Source organism: Citrus clementina, unplaced genomic scaffold, assembly GCF_000493195.1.
Source record: "Citrus clementina cultivar Clemenules unplaced genomic scaffold, Citrus_clementina_v1.0 scaffold_6, whole genome shotgun sequence".
In the NCBI taxonomy this organism is placed as follows: Eukaryota; Viridiplantae; Streptophyta; class Magnoliopsida; order Sapindales; family Rutaceae; genus Citrus; species Citrus x clementina.
The window spans coordinates 23,311,998-23,337,352 of record NW_006262139.1 but is presented as its reverse complement, the minus strand read 5'-3'; the positions used below and the strand labels follow the sequence as shown (position 1 = coordinate 23,337,352).

The 25,355-nt window shown below is 35.5% G+C and overlaps 5 protein-coding genes across 10 annotated transcripts; 2 read left to right on the top strand and 3 right to left on the bottom strand.

Moving 5' to 3' along the window:
- Positions 1-449: 449 nt before the first annotated feature.
- LOC18039540 lies at positions 450-5,114 on the bottom strand. 5 transcript variants are annotated; one of them, XM_024181447.1, is made up of 12 exons: positions 4,727-5,114; positions 4,025-4,122; positions 3,814-3,900; positions 3,548-3,719; positions 2,916-3,443; positions 2,385-2,527; positions 2,078-2,272; positions 1,878-1,968; positions 1,627-1,792; positions 1,276-1,386; positions 1,089-1,188; positions 450-858 (listed from the first exon to the last, which is right to left on the bottom strand). In XM_024181447.1, exons 1-12 carry the CDS (start codon positions 4,874-4,876, stop codon positions 843-845), a joined length of 1,857 nt encoding a protein of 618 aa, XP_024037215.1. In that variant the 5' UTR covers positions 4,877-5,114; the 3' UTR covers positions 450-842. The 5 variants fall into 5 exon arrangements, with proteins under 5 accessions (XP_024037215.1, XP_024037212.1, XP_024037213.1 ...); XM_024181444.1 differs by having other exon boundaries at positions 450-759; XM_024181445.1 differs by having other exon boundaries at positions 450-679.
- A 1,340-nt stretch (positions 5,115-6,454) lies between these two features.
- Positions 6,455-10,584, top strand: LOC18039539 (RHOMBOID-like protein 9, chloroplastic). The gene is made up of 7 exons (XM_006430740.2): positions 6,455-6,561; positions 7,197-7,686; positions 7,992-8,193; positions 8,349-8,514; positions 9,004-9,174; positions 9,674-9,828; positions 10,119-10,584. The coding sequence occupies exons 2-7, from the start codon at positions 7,203-7,205 to the stop codon at positions 10,345-10,347; spliced, it is 1,407 nt and encodes a 468-aa protein (XP_006430803.1). The 5' UTR covers positions 6,455-6,561; positions 7,197-7,202; the 3' UTR covers positions 10,348-10,584.
- Positions 10,585-14,019: 3,435 nt separating this feature from the next.
- On the bottom strand, positions 14,020-18,284 carry LOC18039710 (ultraviolet-B receptor UVR8). Its single transcript, XM_006430737.2, has 11 exons — positions 18,061-18,284; positions 17,812-17,956; positions 17,608-17,718; positions 17,445-17,505; positions 16,837-16,955; positions 16,110-16,195; positions 15,774-15,975; positions 15,454-15,507; positions 15,110-15,223; positions 14,808-14,864; positions 14,020-14,293 (listed from the first exon to the last, which is right to left on the bottom strand). The coding sequence occupies exons 1-11, from the start codon at positions 18,087-18,089 to the stop codon at positions 14,096-14,098; spliced, it is 1,176 nt and encodes a 391-aa protein (XP_006430800.1). The 5' UTR covers positions 18,090-18,284; the 3' UTR covers positions 14,020-14,095.
- Positions 18,285-19,225: 941 nt separating this feature from the next.
- Positions 19,226-22,417, bottom strand: LOC18039933 (14-3-3-like protein A). 2 transcript variants are annotated; one of them, XM_006430736.2, is made up of 5 exons: positions 22,320-22,417; positions 20,448-20,987; positions 20,228-20,350; positions 19,905-20,021; positions 19,226-19,579 (listed from the first exon to the last, which is right to left on the bottom strand). In XM_006430736.2, the coding sequence occupies exons 2-5, from the start codon at positions 20,931-20,933 to the stop codon at positions 19,514-19,516; spliced, it is 792 nt and encodes a 263-aa protein (XP_006430799.1). In that variant the 5' UTR covers positions 20,934-20,987; positions 22,320-22,417; the 3' UTR covers positions 19,226-19,513. The 2 variants fall into 2 exon arrangements, with proteins under 2 accessions (XP_006430799.1, XP_006430798.1); XM_006430735.2 differs by having other exon boundaries at positions 20,448-20,938.
- Positions 22,418-23,508: 1,091 nt separating this feature from the next.
- LOC18039932 (uncharacterized protein DDB_G0275933) lies at positions 23,509-25,313 on the top strand. Its single transcript, XM_006430733.2, has 3 exons — positions 23,509-23,696; positions 23,822-23,969; positions 24,994-25,313. Exons 1-3 carry the CDS (start codon positions 23,642-23,644, stop codon positions 25,070-25,072), a joined length of 282 nt encoding a protein of 93 aa, XP_006430796.1. The 5' UTR covers positions 23,509-23,641; the 3' UTR covers positions 25,073-25,313.
- Positions 25,314-25,355: the final 42 nt, after the last annotated feature.

Genomic DNA, 25,355 nt, shown 5'->3' with positions numbered 1-25,355 from the left:
TAACATTAATATGTTTTATATATACCACAAATATATCATTTCATTAAATAAAATAATAAATTATTCAAATAATAAATTAATTAATAACTTTTTAGTAAATCATGAATAAAAAATAAATTACTTAATTAAAAACAATAAATAAATTTTAAGTTATAAATAAAATGGTGTAATAAATTATGGAAGATATTATAAATGGATAAAAACTTTTCTTGTCATTATTTTTGGTGATTCTTATCTTAACTTAACTCACATGAAAATTAGGATTAGCTATTTCATAAATTTAGCATTAAAATTTGAATTTAGTCCATTACCATTAATTCAATCCAAATGAGCATGCCAAACATAACCTTATAGTTTTAAGTTTCGTTAAATAAGAATATAATCAGTCAATTCGCATTAAACATGTCCCTAAAGTCATTACCAAGCAAAAACTGCATATCACAATGCCTATTGAATTGTTCATCAAGAACCATAATGTATTAGTACATACAACAATCTCAGCAGCTAGATCGAAAATCCGCTAACCCATATTAACTGAATCATACAAATCAGCACATGTAAACGATATTAATCTTTAGAATGAACCCAAACACATAAAATTTGGATCCAAAATACAAAATTTTAATACCAATTCTGTTACTGTACAAGCTTTTACTCATTCCTAGCCAGTTCTCTGTACCTGCGAGGATGCAAGATTTCCTTGCTGAGCTGTTTAATCAAAACCAAAATGCAAGATCACAATTGCTCCGGACACCGGATCTGACAAATCAAATATTAGAAGCATCTATAAGTCTGGCTCAAAGCTAGCAATTGCATGTGAGTACGTTTTTTTTTCCTTTCACTCATAGCATTTTTTCCCTGCAAAGGGAAAGAAGATCAGAGTGATAAAACATATTAACTAAACAAGAACAGCACAAGTTATAATCCTTCATTCTTGCATTATGTAAGTAGATCACTGAATAAACAAAAGCCAAATATGTAGCTGCATTGAATACTTCCCGATGAATTGGACTGATATAATATTTTTTTTAAAAAAAAAAACCAACAAATCAGTTTTCCATTTAGCATATAACTAACAATGTACTAACCTTTTTGAAGAGAGATATTTCTCAACTGCTGGTACCTGATCAGCATCATAGGCAAACCATTTTTCGCTGGGTGAAACTGCATCTGGGGTTCCATTCACCTCTGGTCATTGAAGGATTTTAAATATATATGCATAACCTATTCATATACTCAATCATCCATACAAGTCCAATATTAATCTAAACTGACCTTGAACCAAAATAGCCCGTCCACCATTATAGCCCTTCAATCTCCAAAAGGCACAGCCATTGTCTTCCTTTATAATAGGCTCCGTTCTAACAGCATCAGATCGTTGTTTCTCTACAATATAAACACAGACATGAATCTTTCTCTACATTGGAATTACCATCTTTGACACCACTAATTGGTAACTGGAAATAACAGCTTCTAGGAGAAATAAACCATGATTCAATTCAAGAAAACATAAATGAAACCACTTCACCACGTGCAGTCTTTATAATAATAAAAGTAAATAGAACAAGTATCCAGATACAGTTTATGAGATTTTAAAAGAACTAAAACCAGAAATCCTCAACTTACTCTTGAAAGCCATGCCTTTTGCCTCTGTCATCTCAGAATGTGCTTCAGCTGCTTTCCTTTTTATCTCTGAAACAATAGCTTCATGCTCAGAAATTGACAAGGGAGCACCATTAGTGATAATTGCTTTGGCCACCTCATCTTGCAATTTTTGCTTCAATTTTTTTTCCTGCACTAACAAATCTTTTTTACACCCAACTCACTGCAATAACAGGCGTTACTTCTTTACCAAAATATTAATTTCCTCATGTTACCTTTTCTTTTGCTGCAACAAATTTTTCTCTTGATTCCTTCACTTTTTCAACAAATTCTGAATTTTGATCATCAATCCAATTCCTCAGCGCTCTGAAATGAATTTAATTTAAAAGAATTCAAAGCGATGTATCATACACTGAAGAAAGAAAAATTCTGGAGATGAAATCAAAATGTTGGCATTATGTGTTTGCTTACTTACGTGGTGCCTAGAGCTTCATCACATAAAAAATTCAACAGCTTAAGCTTTTTTGACCCATCTAACTGATGATATCCATCACCTCCACAATCAAAACAGTTAGAAGGTATATCATTCAATGGACATTTGGAATTAGAGACACATTTGCTAAGAGCCTGCAACCATGAATGTTTTCCACTTGTTGAACTCAATGGAGACCTAAACAGTAAAAACACAGATAGTTACTGTACAATTCAATAGTTACTATACAATCCTATTCAACAAAAAGCAATCAAGAGCACACTAAATTTACTAGGGAATTGATTAGTACTCTTCTCCCATATCCTTTTGGATCAAAGACAGCAATTGGATATGAATTTGGACCATTGGAAAGCCTAGCCCTCGGCGCCTACTCCGCCCACCCATCAATTCTCTAATAATACATTCAGCTTGTCCTTTCTTCAAATCCAGAACCTAATGCATTACGAGCATGAGAAGGAAAAAAATGCCAAATTAGAGAATGCTTGGCTTGGTTTAAAATGAAAATTATTAGCGAACAATTTGGTTTCAGAAGCATTTACAAACATCAATAGCTCCATTAAATCAACAGTAAATTGAAGGATATGGAAAGTTTATTTTATGGCATTTTGAAGGAATACACCGTTAATTGAAATGATTCTAGAAGCATGATATCAACAAATACCTGATGTTAGTAATCACGTATTAAGAGGTTATTATTCTTATAACTACCAAACATCAAACTTAAGCTAAAGTTGAATTATCCTTGACTACCATTATTATCATAAGAACAAACAAGTATTACACCACTTTTTCCCCCTTAAAAATCCCCATTTAAACATACCTTTCCAAAAGCTGCACAAAATTCTAAGAACTGCAATGCATGTCCAACATCTTCGGGAGGTATCTCAGCTCCAGCTACAGTTGTTAAAGTGGCACTCCGAGGCAATGGAACTTCTGTGATACACTTGTTAACACCGCGAGATTCAGAAACTGCCTCTAAATTGGATCCAACACCAGCATTTTTAACACAATTTAGAGCTTTTACGCCCCCAAGATTCCCAAGACCATCTTCATTTTTCTCCCCTTCTTCCTTTGGCTTGTCAATCCTAGAAACCTCCTCCGAAACTTTAAACTTCTCTTTCTCAGAAATTTCTTCAGAAACCCTCGGCTTTTTTGGGCTCTTCATCCTCAAAGAGACACCATCGTCCCCATTGATACTGGGGATTTCCTTTAATCCTTCCCATTTCATCTTCTTTGATTTCTCTTTATTCAAGGTTTGTGATAAATTCCGAGAATTCAAATTTGAATCACAGTCTCTGTCAAAAGAATTTTCCTTTCCTGGTTTCCTCGACAAAGCAGCTTCAGACTCCTGTCAAAAGCATGAACTTATATCTGAGCATGTTCCAGAAACCCTAAAAACCGAGATTTGCTGCAATTAATAAAGCTACCAAAATAACAAGTGCATTTAATTGCCTTTTTCAAAGTAAGCGACTTTTTCGGTAAAGCTGCCACATCTTTAGCAATCTTCTTCTCTTGGTCCAAATTGTCGTATCCTTTAATTAGAAGCATTTCAGAAACTGATGAAAACCCAGTTGCTTTGGCTGCTTGCACTAGTTGACCGGTGGGTTGGTGACCTCTTTTCTTCCTAAAACCATGTTATTCTGTTAGACCTGCTCAATCACTAGCAATACCAATCAACATCAACCCTAACCAGAACAACTATGCTATTGCACACTTACATGCATAAGCTACAATTGCAGATGCCTCTACACCTGGGGCAATTCCAACCATCCAACAGAGCCGCATCCTCTGCTTTCTCTCCGTATCTAATTCAGCATCAAACAAAATTTTGTATTAGCCAACGAAGCATTTTCATAAAAATGCATGCTAATTAACTTAATTGTATTCAATTCAAAAGAAAGTGTAAAAGATCACAACACCAAATCTAACCTGTTTAATAGGCACTTGTGACAGAACTTGATTGGGCAATATTTATCCTTTTTCATAATCTTACAAGCTGCCACAAAGTCCATTGTTTTTTGCCGGCACTTCAACATTAAATTAGACACAATGAATACCACCAAAAATCAATCAAAAGAAAATACTGGTAAAACAACATTCAGCATTCCACTTCAATTCTTTCCTAAACAATTACCATGGATCTTCCTTAAATATTTAATCCAAAGATTCATAACAACCAACATATATAGAAAAAAATAATTATAATAACAATAATTCACAAGAAAAAAAGAAAAGCAATTAAGTAAAACCATAGCCATATGGCAAAAAGCCAAAAATTGCTCGAGCCCATCACAATTACTCTCCAAACATAACAAACTAACTTTATTAATGAGCCCATTTATTAATGGATTTTTATCTATCACTTTCTTTCATTTTCCCACGCTTTCTCACTAACCAAACAGAAAAAGAGATTGAAAAGTCGGTAATTACTTGAAGCATTGGAAAAAGAAAGAAAAAGAGGACTACCACTAAAATATCCACTTTGTTGGAGCCATGCTTTCTCATCAATCAAACGGAACAGGAAACAGAGCTCAGAAATGCTATACTTTCATTTTCCCACATTTCCCCACCAACGAACAGCACTTAAAACAAACTAACTCAATCTCAATTATGAAGAAGAAACAAACAAACCTGGTGACATGTTTTTCCATTCTCAGAATCGTAGATTCTGCCATGGTGAAGACGAACCCCTGGGCAATTAGTTCTCTTAGGTTCTTTCTGTTTCTCCTTCTTGGCAGCAGCGGCTTTGTCTTTGGAAACAGAACTTGAAGCTACAGCCATTTTCTCAAAACTGTTTTCTGAAAGTGTTTTTCACTTTTTGGCAACACTGCTCTGCTTCGCTTCTTCAGACGACGAACGTATTTGCCTAAATTTTCATTTGGACCTTATTTTGAATCATTTCCAAAGTTTCCCTCTTCTTTGAGTTGAAATGGCGGGAGAAATTTGAGAGAAAATCTAATGTGCGAATGGGAGGGATTGTGGACCGCCAAACGAATATTTTTATTTTTGTAAATTTATCACGGATCTCCCACAATCCAGATAGATCGATTTTTTTATTTTTTATTTTTTTTTATCTTTGAAACCCTTGTATTTGACCATATTTGAATCAAAGAGTAAAGTTGAACAATAAAACTTAAAATGGCCAATTACGTTTTTTTTCTTTTTTAAGTATTGATATTTACAAAGGAAAAAAAAAAGATATTTACAATTAGGGCATGCATGTCTTGTACGCCACTACAGAATTCAACTTAACTAATTAAATTTACTATAAATAAATAAATGTATAAACATTAATTTAATAATTATCATATATTTAAAATTATTTACTTTATAATAATTGTCACAAATAAAATTTTTTATTTAAAATTTATGTATAACATGTTGTTTACAACTTCGGAAGACAAAAATCTAAAATTACCCTCTTATGAATTGACTATATTTAAATTACACTCTTACATTTAGTAATATCAAATTATCTCATTTTTGTTCCAAAGATAAGAAAAACATAAAGTTGAGTTGATGAAATTTTTTTTGTCTTCTTAATAAAAATAGAAATAAATTGAAGCCTTCTAAAGTAAGAAACATTATGTAACGTTGCAACTTGTCATTTATATATTCATGACATAGATGAAGACATGTTTTAAGACTCTCACTGGTGTAAAAAGTATATGACTTATCATTTATAATTTCAACATATAAATGGCATCTCGTACAATTTTACAGAAAATGTATGACATGCCATTTATTGTTTCAGAAAATAGATGACATGTTGCAAAATTTTTTATTCTAACCGTTTATAAGTTAAAAAAAATAGATGAATTGTCAGAAATTTTAAATGATATACGTATGATTTGTCATTTACACTTTTAGGACATAAATGATTTCTAGTATGAACATATAAACGACGTGTGATATTATATAAAATCAATCTATGCTTAATGATTTCATAGAAGTCATATTAAAAAAAATCTGTATACGTGTATCTCACATAAATAATATTTAATAATTTAAATTATTTATAGAAATATTTGTTGGAAGGATACTTACTTCACGTTGTCTGGAAAAAGATTGTGAGTGACTGAGACGGTTTTATAATCAGGAAAGGTTTGAGTTTGACAACACCGGCATATTCGTATTTGCTTGTCGGAGTGTATTAAGAAATTTTTTGCGATTGAACCGGGTGGGGTATATAAGTGCGGTCCACGCAAATCTTAGTTGTAGCCTATCACAACTCAAAATACAAGGTGCGGGATTGGGTTAGCAACACGTGGCAACAGCCCAGTGGGCCAACATAGATAAGGCGGGATTTATTAGATTTCAAGTCGTTATTACGGACGTTCTCATTTCACTATTCTTTCAACAACGTTGTCTTCAGAGGCTTCATTAATGGCAGTACTCTCAAGTACAGCCCGTCTTTGCCTGTAATCTTTGCTCAAATCTCACCTTAGGATTCGGTTTGTATAAAGGTACGTACGCACGCAGCTGTCCCACTTTTTCGCAGCTGTAGATTCTTTTAACTCTATTTTGGGTCTGCAATTCTAAGCACTTCTGCGTTTGTGAAGTTTGTTTGCTTAAGAAAACTGATGACAGTAACCTTAACAAACACAAATATTTATGCATAAATACGCTTACGTAAGCAGATAATCATCCATTGGTTGTTGTAGAGCTTCCTGGATTTCTGAAGTTGATCATTTAGTCGAAATGTTGTTTGTGGAGCACCGTCATGCAAACTTTTTTTCATTCTGATTCACTACTTTATGTATATATTTGAGCTAATTGTTTTACCCATAGATAAAAGTTACTGTCTAGCTTAATTAAACTTATTTTAGTGGATCTGAAGTATTTGTTTAAACCTCAAACATACAATGCGATTGCACTGCTCTAAACTCTGGTTTTTACATGTGTTAGGACAGTAAAATATTGACTGCAGCAGTTTCAATTATGTTGAAGGGATATAGCTTGCCTTTCTGCCTTTTCCTTTTCTTCTATAAACTGATCAATTTTGAAGTCTGTTTAATTCTTTAACATCGTAGAGCAGTTTGTTTACATCTTTCTTTAAATCGATAATTATTCATACAGTACTGCTTGATTCTTTGTCCAGCTTTGCATGGCTATGGTTCAGCTATGCTGCAAAATTCCATCCAAAGAACAACTTCTTCCTATTCCAAAGATAGTAAGACAAAATGAGAGAGGCTTCAAGTGTCACTGCATTTCCCTCACAGAGAACTCTAGATTCTCTTCAACTTCTGATTACATGTGCAAGAGATGGCGTTCAATATATCCTAAGCAGGATGTTGCTGAATTGCCTGTCCAATGGAAGATGAGTAACATCACAAGTCATGTAGGATCCTTTTCTAAGAAAGCTTCAACAAAAGAAAATTTGAGGATGGTGTGCTGTGCAGCTGAATCTAGCGATAGTGAGTGCCAAATCAGAATTTTAGAGTCATATTTAGCTAAACTCAAGGACGATTCTATTCAGAATTCTTCAGAGTCTTCTGGCGAGATAGAAGAGTTACATAGTAGAAGTGGGGAAATAGATGCAAAGACAGAACTGGATTCTCTGGATGCTTATCTGGGAAAACTTAACACAGGTAAACATAGGTTGCCACTTTTTTATACAATTGCCATCTTAATTATTGGACTAGCTCTTTACAAGTATATAATCAATAGTAGCATCCTTGCAAAAATTTCTCTGCTCACTGAATTTTTCAATTTTCTTCTCATGTCATTAACCTATTTACAAAAGTTTTGAGTCCATGATATTATTCTTTTAGCTTCAGAAGATATTACTTTTTATCTTTTCAATCGGTTATTATCTAATATATTTTTATTACTTTACTCATAGGAAATACTGAATTAAAATTGTTTTCTATGCGCTCTAATTTATTACTTTCAGATGCAAAATTCTCTACTTTTGATGACCAAACCACAGAAAGGAATCTGGTGGCGGCACAATTATCCATCAGCAAAAGTTCTAAAAGGGGTTACATGGGAAAACTGAAAGGTTATAGGGAGTTGAGAAATAAGGATGGTGTGAGGAGTTTAGAGAGGGATCTGGCTTTACAGCGGACTGAAGAAACCTCCAATCTCTACTTAATGTAAGACACTGGCAAGTGTTAGTCATTTTTTATGTTTGACATAGCTAGTCATTTTTTATGTCTGACATTGCTTTATCTTCTGTTTTTTTCATGTTGGATACAATGTACATGGTAATCCATTTCTGATGCTTCCTCATTCTTTATTTTGCATGCAGAAGTATATTGGTTTCTATAGATATTGCAGTTTTTTTGTTTGAGATTGCCAGCCCAATAAGGAACTCTGAATTTGGGTTTTTTTCACTCCCATTGTTGTACGGTGCAAAGATAAACGAGTTGATCCTCGTTGGCGAGTGGTGGAGGCTAGTGACACCAATGTTTCTGGTACAAGATTGACAATGGGGTTCGTGTTCCCATTCTGTTACCATTTCTGCATTGCATTTAGCTAACAGTGTGAAATCAGTTCGATATAACTCATTAAGGATTGATATTTTGGTTGTTGTTGGACTAGAGGCATCACTCTTTGAAATTCATGTTACTTTCATTTGTTTCATCTGTCTGAACAGAATAATTCTCTCCATCAAAGCTGGAAATTTATAGTTTCCATAGGAACTAGGATTGTTTACAACCCCTGTGCTCTGTTTGTTGCTGAAAATTATAGCCAATAATTATGAAAATTGGGATCATATATCATGTCCGCAAAGCATTATGTATAATGAACTTTTTTCTACTGTTGTAAGCACAAGTATTGAACTCATGTCATGTTTCATATGAGAAGTGTTAGCTTGATTTTATGTTATGCACAGTCTATTACCTCATTATTTGGCTTTGAGCTATCGATTATTCTGCCTCATGAACACATGGTAAATGCAGCACTCGGGGCTTTTTCACGTAGCTCTTAGTTGCTGGGCACTTCTTACTTTTGGGCCTCAAGTATGTAAGAGCTATGGACCATTTACATTCTTCTTGATATACACACTTGGAGGAATTTCTGGCAACTTGACAAGCTTCCTTCATACACCAGAGCCAACTGTTGGTGGGACGGTAGGCATCATTCCATTATTCTTTTCCTTCTTTGCTCCATAACATCTTTTATGCTTCATCCATTTGCTCATAAACATGGATCATATACATTGGTTCCTTAACACCTCTTCTGGAGGTGTTATTGCACAGGTATGTGACCCCATTTGGTTAGGAATAATGCTTGAATTCAGATAAGTGTATATGATTCCTTTAAACATTAGCTGCATATAGAAACACTCCAAGGCTTTGAATTCAGATAAGTGTATATAATTCCTTTGAACATTAGCTGCATATCGAATCACTCCAACAGGCTAAAGATAGGTATCTTAAACATTGCATACATATTGTGAATTTGGGACAAAGACTAAGCTCCATTTACAACATCAAGCTTATATTTCCGAGTACACATAGCTACTTATGTACTCATTATGGTATCTTTTGATCTTTTACCGAGGTCACTTAGAACCATATACTAGTGTATGCTACAGCAGTCAATCAGATGCACCTTTCATGTTTGCAGGGACCTGTTTTTGCCATAATTGGAGCTTGGCTTATTTATCAGTTCCAGAACAAAGATGTGATTGCCAAGGATGTATCAGAGAGAATGTTCCAGAAGGCGATACTTTCTACGGCTCTAAGCTTCATAATAAGCAATTTCGGGCCAGTTGATACGTGGTAAGACCTCTGATGGATTCAGTTATTTGAAAACACTTTAAATGACTTTATTCCATTTCACATGCCAAGAGTGTGAATGACTGCATTTTAATAAGATGACCTGTAAACTAAAAATTGTCATATCAGTAAAATAACATTCCAAAGAAAGTTCTGAAAAATCAAGTTGATCTTTTTCTAGCTAGTAGTCATACTCAACCCAAAAAAATAAAAAAAAATTGCTATTGACTATTGTTTTCTTTCTTTTTTTTCCCCATTAATGAATAACTCCTCTTCGTTGTTAATTACCGTAGGGCACACCTCGGAGCAGCTTGTACTGGTATAATATACGGCTTTTTGACATGTCCTATAGTACAACTCAGTGATGCTTCTTCAAGAAATAGTCAGGAAGAAGGAATAACACTGATTAGACAATATGCCAATCCTTGCAAATCGCTTATGGTGTTCACCATCTTTGTTATCATTTTAGGCTCTTTTATTTTCGTTTTTGAACCTCCTCTCGACACACTAGCATTAAGATGAAATCAGAAACATTAGATATTAGATAAATACCAGGATGTAACAAAATGAGAGTCTTGCTTTATACATCTTTATGTAGAATGGCAGCTAGACAAATATGTATGTTTAGAGCAAAAAATTTAGTTTGTACATAGTAAATTTTTGCTTTCATTTCTGACAACACTATCAGATTTTATTTTATTCAGGCATAAAAGTTTCGTAGAGTGAAGAGCTGGCGCACAAAATTAAAAATTAATTTAAACCAACCACCCCCCCAACCCAAATGACCAAAGATTAATGACCGTTGCTAGATCATGTCAAACTTTCATATCAAACTTTCATAGTGAGATTAATATAGTTTTATTATGGGGGTAATTGTATTTTATATTTACCTTCACTTACGGTACAACGAGAAGCAAATGCAAAATTGAGAAATCATGCATGTCTTCCACGTATCAAAATATTATTAATCTCATCAGCAGCATCAAACGGTGAAGACAAATAAATCAGAGTCATCAAAAACTCCTCTAATTTGTCCGCACATGAATACCTCCACTTTAAGGAAAATGCACCGTTCAACAGGCCGGCGGACGCATGTGTCTGTAAACCCTTGAACAAGAAACTATCTCAACTCGACTCTCTTTGTTCAGATAATTTGATTGAACCGCTTTTGTCTTCATTAGTTTCTAGCTTGAGCTTTGAGCCTTTAACAAGCAATTAATGGCGATTGGAAGAGTTGGTAGAGGCCTTGTCAGCCCACTTTTGGCTGTCAACTTTGTAGTGTATTTGATCATTCTTGGCTTAGCTGCCTGGTCTCTTAACAAATACATCAATGGTGAACAAAATCACCCCCGTAGGCTCCTCGACTTCCTTTCTTCTTCCTCTCCTTCTTCTTCTTCTTTCATTTTTTTTAAAATAAAAAATTCACTCCGCCGTTTATCAAACAATTATGCTAAGTTTTTTTTTTTTTTGAAGATTTGGGTGGCAATACGTCAACATGGTTCTTATTAACGTTTGCTTTGACCACCGGAGCCATTGGGGTTTGCTCAGTGACAGCAGGGCTTATGCATCTTCGTGCATGGCGAAGTGAGAGCCTAGCTGCTGCAAGTTCTCTCGCAATCCTCTCCTGGTCTGTCACAGCTATTGCTGTTGGGTATTTATCTTGCCATGCCATCCATATCTCCGGCGGCCTAAATTAACATTTTCACACAGACACACACACACACAGCTGAAGCCTGAAGTATTATATATATATTTTAAATGGGTTTTTGATTTTTCTTCTCCTACAGCTTTGTCTGCAAGGAGATAATATTAGGAGGGCACAGAGGAAAACGCCTGGTAAGAGGATATTTCTAAAATTGAGTGAGTGATATGTTTGAAGCTCTTTTGTTGTTTCCAGAAAGCATGAAAAGTACTATCCTGAGGAAACTGATTAAGGATTGATTGTCTAAATAACTGATGATGACTTTTCAGCAAACACTGGAAGCATTTGCTGTGATCTCACTACTAAGTCAGTTGCTGTATCTTGGACTGGTCCATGCTTGGTTCTTTTATTAACTAATTATGACACCGCCCTGACTCTGGCTTATGAGCCTTTCAGCAGTGCGACTCCATCTGCTATTTGAACGCAAGTGTAACAACAACTAATAAAGTTTGGGTGTAAGTGGTTTTTAGCTAAACCATAGGAGGAAAGTGTAACTACTTTTTTATTGAGTTTAGTAGTAGTGTTAAACGTAGAGAACGCTGAGAGAAGGCTGAGAGACGCTGTCGTTTCACCTCTCTCCCTCTCTCAGCGTTATAAGTAATAAAAAAATTAAATATAAAAAAAGCCAGCATTAAAAAAGAAAAAAAAAAGAGTGATGCTTGGATTAATTTGCCTCTCTCCCTCTCTTGGCACTGCTGCTATAGCACTCTCTCCCTCTCGAGCTTCTCTTCTCTTATCGTTGACTGGAGTAAAGAAGTGAATGGCTATTGTAAACTCTCTTATAAACACTTTGCGAGTAATACAATTTTCTTTATTCTGCTCAATTGCTCTCTTTTCTCTATCTCTTTTGAAAGCTTTCAGTCTTAACTAGTGAGTAGCCACTGAATTGAGAGAGAGAAAAAAAAAAGGTGATGTATGTGATCTTTGCGTGTGAAGTTAGCTTTACGCCTAATGAAGAAGGAAAATGATAAACAAACTAAAAGAAGACTAAAGGACGACAAAAACGCAGCATGGGCTTGCCATTTCACGCGTTTCCTTAGTCTTCTTTTAGTTTTGCGTGGGCCCACAATAAATAATAAAATAAAGAATTTAGAAATGAAAAGCATGTCAAATTTCATCTTTTTATATTTTCCTTATACGATATCTCCTCCCTCCCCAGCCACTCATTTTCCTTAGTTTACTCCCCCTCCACTCATTTTCCTCGTTTGGAAACAGTAGCACTTCGTTAATCCCCGCTTCTTGTTCTCGCCAAGCTGCTTCTTTTCTCTTTTTTTTTTCTTTTGATTTGCAACTTCATCCCCATCATTTGCAGCCATTTGCCTATGTGATAAGCGAGATGCAGAGAGATAGAGAGGACAGAGAACTGATTTTTCCTTATTAAATGCAGATGGCTCACGTTAAATGAGAGGTGAGAGATGGAGAGAGAGAGGACAAGAAGAAAAATTGATTGTAAAAAAGTGTTCATATTGTTAAATGCTATATTCACTCACGTGCCATGTTTAATTTAATTTTTTAAACTGATTGTGGTTTTACTTCAGTTTTCTTCTGTTAATACAAATGCAGATCGAGTTGAGTTTGTTTGGTTTGGCTTCTTCGTCGAGTTTGAGTGATAATGGCGATTTTAGCTTTTTGTCAACTTTCTTATTTTGTCATCTCATTTTCGTTACTTTTGGTTTTCTTTTTATTATTTTAATATTTTCTTTTGATTATTTTATTTTTTAAATGAAAAAAGCAACAGACAAAGAGACCCACAGAAACGACAGTGGGCGCTGCCGTTTCTGTCGTCCGTTAGTTCAAATAGCAGGACTCAATGAAGAATGCTGTTAAGAGAGAAAAAAAAGTGATCTGCAACATGTGATCTTGTCATTTTCACTGTTTTATAATTATTTTATTATTAAATAAGTGTCACGAATGAGAGAGAGCGAAACGACAGCTTGTGCTGCCATGTCTCTCAACATTCTCTCAGCTCTCATGACATAGCATTTTCCTATTGAGTTTAGGCGCAAGTATTTCTTAGTCAAATTGAAAGGAAATTTTGTAATTTTTTTCTATATTATAATATGAGGTCTATGGAGAACCTAGATCCCAATACAACCCAAAATTCTAACAAGTCTAACACAGAAATCTACTTTCGCTAAAAACATCCGGAAATCGGGAAAAAAAAAAAATCCCTCTATTATTTGGTTTGGGAAAAAGGGGAAGAGACTCTATGAGAGCTGGAAGTGGCTCTCATACACTCATTTTGAAAGCGCCAATCCACTATTAGGCTACGAACCCAATTACAAGTTTCTATGTGTTTATAGATATTTGTTTCCTAAACCACAATAATTACAATCTCCATGCTCAAAATGTATCATCTTCGGAAAACCCCAACATGATACCATAAATACCAAATGCAACTCATCATAGAACTTGTGACATGCATAACATGGGAAACAAAGTCGGTGACTCAAGTATTCGCCCACAAGTGAATCAAAATTGTCCTCGCTATATTGATATCAAGAGTATAAATGGATTTATTTAGTTTCAAAGAGCTCTCTTCTTGTTATTGAGATTTTCATACAGTAACTACTTGGATTCCTCAGTTTGCCATTCTACTATTGCCAGAGTATGGCGTCCCCCGCAAGCAACAAGTTTAGCTATCCAGCGTCCGTCGACTCCATCACCAGCATTTCTTGGTGCTGGAATATTTATTGGCACTTCCATTGGCTGACCAGTTGTCACTTTCCTTCCATATCCAAGACGTCCGTGGTCACCTCGTCCAAACTGCCAATACCAAAACCAGTCATCAAGAATGATGGATTATCATTGTTAAACAATAATCAAATCATTGATTGAAGGCCAGGACTTAGATTTTCTTTTGATGTGAACTTTGAACAGAATGTAAACCAAGTTTCTGGTGGATAATTAATAGGAAAAAGAAAATTAAACAAATTGTGATCAAATAATACTAGTGGACATGTCCCCATGTAATCACTGCACTAGAAAGTTTAGATAATGAGAATTCAAATTTAAAGGTTAACCTAAAAGGGGAACAGATTCTTCACATCAACCTTCCTCAAGATAAGCCAAAAAAATCTGCAATCCCTCTATCAACAAGATGATGGCAGTTATTATGTATACGCCTTTATTTAACAAAACTCAGTATCATAATTCGCCTAACCCAAACTCCTGCACTTCCTTTATTTATATTGACGTGTCAGCACCATTTCACCATTTTTACACAGTTCCTCCTAAAACCAAGAATGTAAAATGGAAAATAAAGGTTGAAAACACTCACTGAAAATATGTGCCCATCACGTGTCAAAGCAACCGAGTGGGTCCCACCACAAGACACCTGGATGATAAATAAGTTAACAACCTCAAAAATTCTTTCAAAAAGCAAGAAATGGGTACATGTTCTAGAATGCTATGGTATCTATTTCTTGTAGCATTTGAAGGAACGATCAACCTATGAGAAATTTCATAAAAATGATGATCCCCCACTATCCCATCATTCCAAACTGTATTAGTCAACTAACACTGTATTTTAAACACCTCCTCAATCTAACCAACCTAATCAGAATTAAACATAGATGGTACCTGAACAATGTCCTCGCCAGCTAAAAGATTAACCTTTTGGGGCACCATTTTACTACTCTTGTCATTATCCCCAAATCCAAGCCTCCCGTGCTCCCCTCTTCCCCAACCATAAACCTGAAAAGGAATCATGACATAGAATGTTATTCTCATTTGAAAATTTGAGGTCCCAAAGAAATAAATGTCACCATCTGAAAACCAAATATTTTCATAGCTGCACATGGATGGGTTATCAATATGTCAATTTATCACTTATAATGAAGCTCTCCATGAATAAACCTTAAAAGAACACATAATTAGATCACAATCAACAACAAATCAAAAAAGGCACAACAAAATACAAATACCTCTCCGTCATCAGTTAATGCAGTAGAATGCCAACCTCCAGCAGCAATATCAACCTAGAAGCACATGCATATAGATAGCCAATCAGACTATATTAAAAAAGAGAAGTAACTGCAAGCATACATGCTGTCATTTAATTGTCATCATACAGAAAAGATTCACCACATGATCCTCATCTTGATGACACTTTAATAATAAAAAATGATGATGAGTATGTTGGAACTACTGGTGGAGAAAGTCTATATATCAGGCTAACTTCCGGTATTGTAATAGAAAGCCACATGCAGATACAAAACCAGGAATTTGACACTGGAAAACACACCAAAGTAAGACCCGAGAGCCCTTGGACAGGAATAGGTTGTGATCTTGGTTGGGTATCCCCTGTTCCAAGTTGTCCATATTCATTATTACCCCATGCCCACAATGCTCCATCCTCTTGGAGAGCCAAATTGTGAAATGCCCCAACTGCAATAAGCTTCACCTGTTCAAGACCTTGTACTCGTACAGGAACTGATATTTGCTTTCTGAAATATGAAAACAAAGATTTAGTTACAAGCACGTAGCGAGTAATCAGGGTACAATCTATAAAAACGATTAGATGGAATGATGAAAAGGCAGCAAAACAATAAGGTTGGAATTAAATCCAACAAAAGCATACATGTCACCAGGAGGCCATGGTTGACCCCAGGTCCATACATGTCCTTCGCGTGTGAGCACCACAGAATGAGTGCCCCCTGCTGCCACCTATCATATAAGCAATAGAGAAAAAGAAAATGGGTTATGCATTGACATTTTAAAAGCCTATATAAACAACACTAGCAAGAAATACTAGTTTTCTATCATGTGATCACAGAGTTAATGCTATCGGTTTTTAAGCTTTGTAAGCAAAAAACTAATCAGTGTAAGAATAAAATGCTCTGCGGACAGGTCTGGAGAGTGTGGTAAATTTAAGCTAATAAATAAGTGGAAATGAAGAGATGAATATCAACATAGAGAGAAAAAAGCTCCCACCAATAACATGAGGTAAATAAAGATGGGTGGCACCAACATATCTTCTTGAATTTCAAGATAAATGAGTAGATGATTTTTCCACCAGGCAAGAGGACATGTTACAGGAAATAGAAGCAACAGAATGATTGGATCTAATAAAAAAATATGTTCAATATCTCAGTAAATATATTATTGGATCTGAAACACGAATTGGTAGAAGAATCTTGCAAAAAGAGCAAGTATATGCTAGAAAACCTCATATTAACAATAATCAGGAAATTCATACCTTGAAACATATACATAGAAGTAGTGGAGAAACAGGAAGCAAAGGGATCCTACCAAGTGACTGAAATCATTCAACAACATAGACAAATTAATTAATATGAGATTATCACCTGGCGAACTATAAGTTTTGGAGCACAGCGCTGAGGAATTACAATATCCCTCCTCAAAATCCTACCAGTATCGTCTTTCCGCTCTGGTTCTTCCCCACACTGTCCATACTCATTACCACCTGCATCAACATAAATCACAACCTTACATTCACCCTGCACTAGTTCCCCTCAAATAAAAATAAAGTATCTAACTCTCTTTTCAATAGCTGAACAATTAAAGTAATCTGCTCTGAATCTATGCGTTACTGCATTACTTTAAAGTGCAGTTGAAGATCTGACTGCCTGTTTGATAGAGAATCCAAATAAAATTCTTTGTCATGAAAGCAAGGAATATACACATTTCTTTTCTTAAAAATATATATATATATATACTTTTGAGAATTCTCTCAAATACTAAAACAATAACGATTTGTTTTCACTATTATGAGATAGTATTAAAAACTAATCTATATCGAAAAAGTTTTAAGTTGTATATTGATTCTGAGAACCTGTTTTCAGATTAAGACAATAAACCAAGTGCCGCCAAATTTATTCAAAGTCTTCATATTCTTATATCTTGTCAATAAACAACCAAAAGGAAAATAAAGATTGGATAACAAAATTCGCACCCCAGGCGTAGGCACGGCCTTGATCATCAACAGCCAAACAATGCCATCCACCAATAGCAGCCTAAAATTCAAAGAACCCAAAACTTACATATTCAATTTGAAGCTACATAAATAATGCCAACAACAAGTATTTGAAGTAACTAAATAACAAAGAATCTATTACCTGAACAATTTTGGTATTAGATAAAGCGTTAACCTGACTAGGAACGTTTTCAGTTTTGGTCTCTGGTGGGTGACCTAATGTCCCTCTCTGATTCCACCCCCAAGTAAACAACTGATCAAATAAATAAACCTAAAAATTAAGACCAAAAAAAGACAAAGGGTATGCGGTAGTAATGGTAACGGAATTGAAGTGGTGAAATGTGACCTTGCCATCGTCGCAAATGGCGAGGGAGTTACGGCTACCAGCAACAACTGAGCGGACTTTGTAAGGCTCGAGAGCTTTGACAACGCAAACCCATTCTCTCTCTTCGTTGTTTCCTATTCCCAATTGCCCATCTTCCCCCGAGCCCCTGAAGTACAAGTGCAAACACAAGCACAAGCATCGTGTGTTAAATAAAAGTTATCGTGGCAGCAAACAGAGAAACAGAAGCTAAAGAGCAAGAGAGAGACAGACCAAGCAATAATGGACGTAGTAGAAGCCATGACTTTTGACAGTCAAAACTCTAAAGCAGAATTGGTAGTGTAAAAGGGCGGTTGGGGGTTTTATAACTATATAACGAATATACATGTACGTACGTACGTACGTACGTATGTATATGTAAAAGAGAGGGTTTAGTGCGTATTCAGTGCATAAAGTTGTCGAATTAGATTCGAGGGATCACTGCCTGATAACTTCATTCTAATATTTGTGTTACTTATTTTTATCATTCGTGCGTGGAGGTAGGCAATGTGGCAGAAAGAGGGCAGTTGGATGCCGCCATTTGGTTGATTCATTGTGCGTTGTAACTTTTTAACCCGAAGTGGCCGATTACAAACGAAGGCAGTGCTTCTTTGAAAATCAACCTTCATTTTTGTGTTTGCGGAAAGCACATTTCCCATTTGCATCAAATTTTTAATTATTTTCAGAACATATTTGTCACCAATGCACTTTTTACATTTTCAACTAACTAGTATATTGCACTTGTGGTATGGGCGTTCACAGAGCCAGTTGCAATTCGCACAGCTCAGTGCATCATACATAAATGAAATGACAAACACCAATCACGAATGGGAGCGGGAGAACGTGCGGCAACAAATTATTTTGATATCTAAAAATTGTATACTTCGAGTACGTTATACGTGCATATTTGCATCCCAATAGCATTGGATTTTAGGGCTGCAGGTTGAATCAGTTCATGTTAATAGCAGGCTAGTTCCCAGAGCACCTATGGCCAGAGTTAACAAAAAGCACCGTTTACTCAATTATAAAGTTCACAAAAAGATCCGTAGATTTAAATTATCCCGAAATTCCCAAAATGTGTCCAAGCAGTGGATGATTGCCGGAAGCCCTACTCTGCACCCAGGGAACTGGCACCATTAAATAACGTCAACCATAATATACCTCATTCTTCATGCTATCGAACAAAATAGCTTCAGATGATTCCAAAGACTAATGTAACATCAACGGGGCAAATCCTTACACAAGAAGCACAATATTGCCTCGGCTGTATGCCAAGGACCAATTATTTTATTGTGGGCTAGCCCTAAACTCCATAATGAATAAATAAACAGACGCCCATGTTCAGGCAAGGAAATAAAAAAATTTATCCATCCAATGGTAACAGCATTGGACTCATCCAAACATGTGAAATCTTAAAATTAAATATAACAAAAATGGGTAATTTCAATTCTAAAGTTTAGCATAGCACTGAAAACACTACATATGAAACCCAAACCAAATACTTCTCATCAATAATTAAATCTAGTTTACAATCTGTTGGAACACATGAACCCTAAGTGCAGCCAACACTCAAGATTATCAGTTCATGAGAATATCCTGCTAAAACAACCCACATGGCATCCATGTAAAATAAAAGCCACAAGATAAAAATACAGATACATATCCTATGAACTGAACTCATTATTCATCACTGCTGCGTCTCCCCTGATTCACGTTTTGATGCTGCTTCCTTAATCTCATCTCCAGCATCATCCTAAAATCAATAACATCCAAGACATCAGAAACAAGAAACAGACCTTAACAAAATAGAAGAGCTAACAAGAGCTCATGTGTTCAAGTACAACTTTGATCAACGAGCTTCTCAAAAAAAAAAAAAAAAATTGATCAATGAGATCAGTGATCAATTTAGGTCCACTGTCAATCATGTTACTTAACAAGTTCTGACGATGCACAAAGAAAGTGCACATAGCATTTTCTGACAACGAACAAGCCAAGTGCAACAAGGTTTCAAGATAAATTTGAAATGTGGAAGTTTTGGGCATTTGGACCAACTAACTAGTAGGAGTAAGAGAACATACAGTGATATCAGAAGTCCAAAGTGTCAGATTATCTCGGAGAAGCTGCATAATCAATGTACTGTCCTTGTATGATTCTTCACCCAAGGTATCAAGCTCAGAAATGGCCTCATCAAAAGCCTGCAAAGTAAACATAGAACAAATTTAGTAAAAGAACCACCCCCCCCCAAAACAAAAAAACAAAAACAAAAAAAATGATGACAATCTCAACTTTTCAATTTGGGTCACAAATTCCTTCCATCAGATACCTTTCAACGTCTTATTCTTGGATTATCCAAAAGAAGAAAGAAAGAAAGAAAGAAAAAAAGTAAAGCAGCAACCATTACCTGCTTCGCAAGATTGCATGCACGATCTGGTGAGTTAAGGATTTCATAGTAGAACACAGAGAAGTTGAGTGCAAGTCCCAGCCTTATGGGGTGAGTAGGGGCCAATTCAGCTAAAGCAATATCCTGGATGAACATCAATGATAGATAAACTAAATAAGCTATCAATGCCGCAGAGTAAACGAGAGAGTGCATATGTAAGACCAAGGCACATTAAACCCACCTGAGCTGACTTGTAGGCCAACAAAGTGCTCTCCGCAGCTTCCTTCCTCTCAGCTCCAGTCTTGAACTCAGCCAAATACCTGTGGTAATCACCCTTCATCTTCAGGTAGAACACCTTAGACTCAGCCGATGAGGCAGAGGGAATGAGATGAGACTCAAGGAGGCTAAGAATCCCATCACAGATCTTGCTGAGCTCATTCTCAATCTTGCTCCTGTACTCCTTAATTACTGAGACATGGTCTTCGTTTCCCCTGCTCTCCTCCTTCTGCTCAATCGAAGAGATGATCCTCCATGAAGCCCTCCTGGCCCCAATCACATTCTTGTAAGCAACTGAGAGAAGGTTCCTTTCCTCCACGGTTAGCTCCTCAACATCAACTGTTTTTGCAACTTTTTCCATGAACTCAACCATTTCCTCATAACGTTCAGCCTGCTCGGCCAGCTTGGCCATGTAGACATTTTCCTCGCGAGAAGAATCAGTAGGCGACATCTTAGCTGTATTAATATGATATGTAATTCAGTAAGGTGACTCAAATTAGTTCCACTGAAAGAAAAAAATCCCACTAAATCAGTGATCCCATTCTGTAGTCACATCTTACAATGAAGTTCTACTTAAAAAGCACATGCAACTTATCTCACATACATCAAGACAGCAGTTTCAAAAAGACTTCAAAAGAAATTTTTGAGACCTTAGCTAAGACCGGTTGAGCAAACAAACTTGTCACTTAAGGTAATTTAGTTTTATATAAGATCCATGTCACGAGAATTATCCCACACAATTCAACACCGCTTTCTCAACAAGAACCAACCAGATCATAAATCAAACTTCTCTTAGGTAAGGATTTCACAAAGGATCAAGATTCTCTTCTGATCTGATTTTCATATGAGCATATTTTGTTATATGATTGGTAGTTAATAAATTAAAAAAAAAAAAGTAGTTAAATCCTAATCATCCACTAACACTAAAACACAGGTGGCACAAAATCTGTAAAAGATCAGGAGTGCTCAGATCATGAGAGGATCCTGATCCTTTCACAAATGCCCATTAAGTGACACTTCTAGACTTCTAAAAGAAACATTCTTAATTTCAATTATTATACGTAAGTAAAAACATGAGATCCTTCTGTTTTCCACAATTTCCTCGCTAATCAAAAAGTCAGTATCATTGCTTCTCTAATATAGTAAACTAATTAAATCATCAAAAAGCACATCATTCTGAGTGTTCACTTATTCTAATTCATTTAACTTAGATCTTAACACGCACACAACTTTTTCTTCCAAACTGTTCTCACTTCTCAGTAACCAAAAGAGATCTAAATTAAAATACTCGTATCAATTGGCCAAATCAATCATCATATAGCTCAAACAACAGTTCCAACTAATTTAAAAACAAATCTCCATCCCTCGGTCTCAAAAAGCTTGATTAGTCAAAACGATCTGTTTTCTCTTCATTTCTAACATTTTCATGCTAAACAAACAGATCAGGGAAAAGATAGCTACAAAGCGTTCGGTCAAATCAAGCATCATACGGCTGAAATAGAGATTTCGAACTACTTCCAAATATCTACCACTCAGTCTAATTTTTTCTAAAAAAAAAGCCAAATAATCAATTTCTCTCGGTTTCTGAAATTTTCTATGCTACCAAACATGTTTCATAAACGAAAAAGCGACAATAAACCTATCAAATCTCAACAGATCGAATCATAAAAATATTAAAATCAAGTCAAACAAAAATTAAACGGCAGGCCAACAGAACAATATCTCCAGATCTCATACAAAAAAATCCCAAAAAAAAATTAAATTAACAAATAAACAAAAGTCCTAAAATCTAAAAATCTGTTAAACGCAGTCGAATTACAGAAGAACCAAAACGCACCGTTTTAAGGTTTGGGAATACGGATTCGATCTGAATTTTAGAGAAGAAAGAAATCGAAAGTGAGAGCGTAGCGGGGGTGGGGGCTAGTTAAATAAATAAACAAAATTAATGGTGGGGGTGGGGACTTGGGAGTGCGAAGAGAAGAGGAGGTCCAATGAGAAGGCGACAGCTGTTGGGATTCCGCGAAAGTTTGATGCCTTGGACGTCAGCCACGCTGGCGTTGACCGTCAACCCCACACACACCCACACACAATTTAACATTGAAGCCGTAATTGTTGTTTCTACTTTGGGGGCCTACTTTTTGTGTTTTTGTTCTCTACAGTTACCAACGAGCCTCACAAGATCTACAGTTTTTTCTTTTGATTTTTAATTTTATTTCGCTTCGACAACAAGTTACTAATATGCAATAAAAAATTAAGCATATATTTATGGACTTTTTTAAACCACAGATTGTCGTTGTTACTTCTGTATTTAAAAAATGTTCATTCTTGCTATTATATATTCATTGCAAATGTATCTCGTGATTATTATTTCTAAGAGATAATTTGATCAGTAAAAAATATAAACTAAATAATTTATAATTTTAGTTTATTTTATTTGATAAACTAATTACTTGAAAATCTTGATACCAAAAAAGGAGGAAAAAAAAACTGCAAAAACCAAAGGAAAATTTGTCACTGTGGGCCCATCATAATGAATAATTAAACTATTAAAGTTAGCCATTATAACAAGTTTGAAATGATCACTCATCCCTGTGACCCTGTCAGCTTTTGAACAAAGTCTTCTTAATTCTCATAAAAAGCATTTCCAAAAAAAATACATAAAATGAATAAAAGAAAAAGTCTTCTTCCTATAGAAAGAATTTTATTACTTGTGGTGATGACTTTTGAAACTATGAAAAAAGTTGCATTGAATAGACATGGCATAAAATTATGTGTTTTCCTACATTGGCAACTAGGGCTAAATTTATCATTGGAGTCAAATTTGAGATTCTTTTGTTTCAAATTTTAATTTTATTTGTGAAAAAGCTGCAGAAAATAATTGGTCTTGTTGCTGAGGAGATAGGGTTCTTAAGTAATTTAGAGGGGCTATTTAGCATGATTCCTTTGATATTAATCTTGGACCCGAGCTATGTTCCTGAGTGAGGCCCATGAAAAGCCCAAGCACGCAAAGGGTAGTCCCTTGCCGCGGGTGACAGAAGTGGCAAATGGGACCTTCACACATCATCTTCCTCCTCAAAGCCAGACACCCGCCTGACGCCTCTCTTACCAGTTCACAACAGCTTTTTCGTCTCCGCAAACTAACAACAAACAAAATCACTAATGGGATACGTTCAGGAGGCACGTGAGAATCACGTGAAGAAGAAAGTCGAGGAAGGTATTACTAATGTTGATTATATTACTATTACTGAAACCCTAATGAATTATATTTTTTTCCTTATTTTTTCCAGTTTGATGCTTAAAAAATAATAACGGGTTGCGTTTATTTAATTTATATGTTAGCTTTACGGAGTAAAATGAAGGCAAAGGCGTTAAAAGAGTGCGATCAGTACACTTCCAAGTATGCTCAATGTGCTTCCGGAAGAACGTTTTCAGTTGTGTGGAAGTGTCGCGAACAAGCTAAAGAACTAAACAATTGCCTTCACCAATAGTAAGTTGCATTGCGTCCCAGCTATATGTGTAATTTCAAATTAAAAGGAATGTTTGAATGATCAGTAGCTGCTTTAGGGCACGTTTAGTATTGCTCACCACATTGTCAAAAATTTTTGTTTTTGTGTGTTTTTAGTATTTACCTGTAATAAACAAAAGTAATTTTTCCGAATTATATATTATCAGATGGGTAACTTTTTTCGAAACTTGCTGTTTGGATCAAAAATTCACTTGCAGTGCTTTATGGGAAAGTATTTGAGCGGTTTCAGGTGTTTTTGAAGACAATGGTGTAGCGCCTAAGTGCTGCTTTGAATCATTCCCAAAACTTAGTTTAAAATCTTTCCATAAAAGTGATTGCTGTGGACTAGAAGTTCAACTCTTTTTATGTATCAGATGATGACTCATAATGTTAAATAGGGCAGTGGGGCAATGGCCCATTGTCATTAGGTTATTGAAGTGTTCATATGAAGATCTGGTGATGTGGTTGTCCTGCCCTATTGGTATAAATTGATACACAACAAAGAATTTCTCTAGTCCAGGTTATCCTGTTGATTGGGAAAATGATTTGGGATATTATTTTATTGATCCATTAGGGTAAACTCCACAATCTGCGTCTCTTTAGCTCACTTATAACAACATTGTATCCTAATAACTCAAATCAGCTAGAGATTTTTAATTTAATGATAAATTATTGTAGGTTTTATAGTTGGATCTTCATGTGTTTCATCATAAACATTGATACTTTGTAAGGTTAGTGCCAGGAAAAACAAGTCTAGCATGGTTTCCAAAGTGGTTATGCTGGTTCGTAATGCTGCATCTTTTTATCACTTAGCAACCTTTTTTGAGGAAATTGGAATTTAGAAGAGCCGCATATGATTTTATGGAGTATTTGCAATTCTCACTGCTAGTTCACATTTATGTTAAAGATCATCACCTGGGCTATGGTTGAATATTGTGAGAGAAATACACTAGTTTACCTTCGTGATTTGGAAATATTAATAATGTTTCAATTTTGTTTTCTGAAGCACAAATGATGCTGTCCTGGAAGAAATGAAGAAAGAATACATGCTTCAGCAGGATGGAAAAGAGGCTGCAAGAGTCTAACCACTACCTTTCAGTCGATCCACAGCGGAGCATCTATGTATCTTATGTTTATGCATCGAGTGTCTGCACTCGACCAGTGGGCCAGCAGATGTTATTTCGGGTTTCGTGCACTTTGCCATGCTGTCTTCACACATTTTCTGGGTTACATGTTCCTATTTCTGCTTAATGAAGCATTTTCAACAGTTATCGGGGATGAAGATTATCTACTTTGTGAAATTTGTTGAACTATTCTTGATCTTAATTTTGTTTTTTCCCCCTGTTTTTAGAACTTCAGCCTGTCCAT